Source organism: Sphaerodactylus townsendi, linkage group LG05 (genome assembly GCF_021028975.2).
Source record: "Sphaerodactylus townsendi isolate TG3544 linkage group LG05, MPM_Stown_v2.3, whole genome shotgun sequence".
NCBI classification, from domain to species: Eukaryota; Metazoa; Chordata; class Lepidosauria; order Squamata; family Sphaerodactylidae; genus Sphaerodactylus; species Sphaerodactylus townsendi.
Window position 1 is genome coordinate 55028517 of NC_059429.1, and position 853 is coordinate 55029369.

The 853-nt window shown below is 55.7% G+C and overlaps 1 protein-coding gene across 1 annotated transcript in view; it reads left to right on the top strand.

Moving 5' to 3' along the window:
• Nucleotides 1-200: 200 nt before the first annotated feature.
• The window catches only part of LOC125433348 (glutamate--cysteine ligase regulatory subunit-like), a 16477-nt gene continuing 15824 nt past the window's right edge, over nucleotides 201-853 (top strand). The window contains exon 1 of the mRNA XM_048497851.1: nucleotides 201-291. Within this exon, the coding sequence (XP_048353808.1) occupies nucleotides 201-291 (91 nt within the window). The remainder of the gene's footprint in view (nucleotides 292-853) is intronic.

Here is an 853-nt window from a genome sequence, read left to right on the forward strand (position 1 = left end):
ATATCGGCATAAAGTCTTCCGTCCAGGAGTTTTGCTCTTTCTTCTGCAGATGCGTGGGCTATCACGTTCTGCGAAAGTGTTTTGAAACCCGCGCCATTACGATATGGCGCTTGACGGAGGTGCAGTGGCTTCGGAAAGTTCAGGCATGGAAGAACAAAAGAGGGAGGGGCGGCTGAAGCTTATGAGGAAGAGAATTTGAAATGGGGCCCGAGAAAGAGGAGCAGGGGGGGCAGAAGGAGGACGAGGCGTCCAATTTAGTGGGTAGAGAAAAATCCGGGGTTGAAATTGAAGGTGAGCGATCGAAAGGAGGGCGGCCCACAGCAACGGAGCCATAGCTCTGCAGGCTGATGCATGACATAACATTGTCTCCATCGCCAGTAGCAGTGACATCGGCGCGCGAGGCCTTGTGTCAAGAGTGCGCCTCGGGATGTTTTCCCAGTCCTTAAGATTCACGTCCCCCCCTCTGCACCCATGGACATCGAGCTTCAATCTCCTCAACCAATTTGCGCAGCTCCCTTCTCTTTACGGGGACTCCTGCTACATTTTCGCTAACGCTTTCAGTTCGCCAACGCAGCTTGTCATAAGTTCCTGCTTTTGCAAGCTCCCCTATACTCACCGGTGTTCCGGCCGGGATGAGAGAGTGTCCTAGGACGCTGCGGTTCTGGATGCTGATCCAGAGGACAGGCGACAACGAAACGGTGGTCCCTGGATGCGCCGATCCAGCGATCTCTGGTATCGCTGCCCTTCCCCAGGCGACGGTGAAAGCAGGGTGGAGGCCCGGAGGATTCCCGGGTTTCGGCACCAGCTTGTAGTCGACCCACGTGGTCAGCGTAAGAACGAGACGAGACGCGGA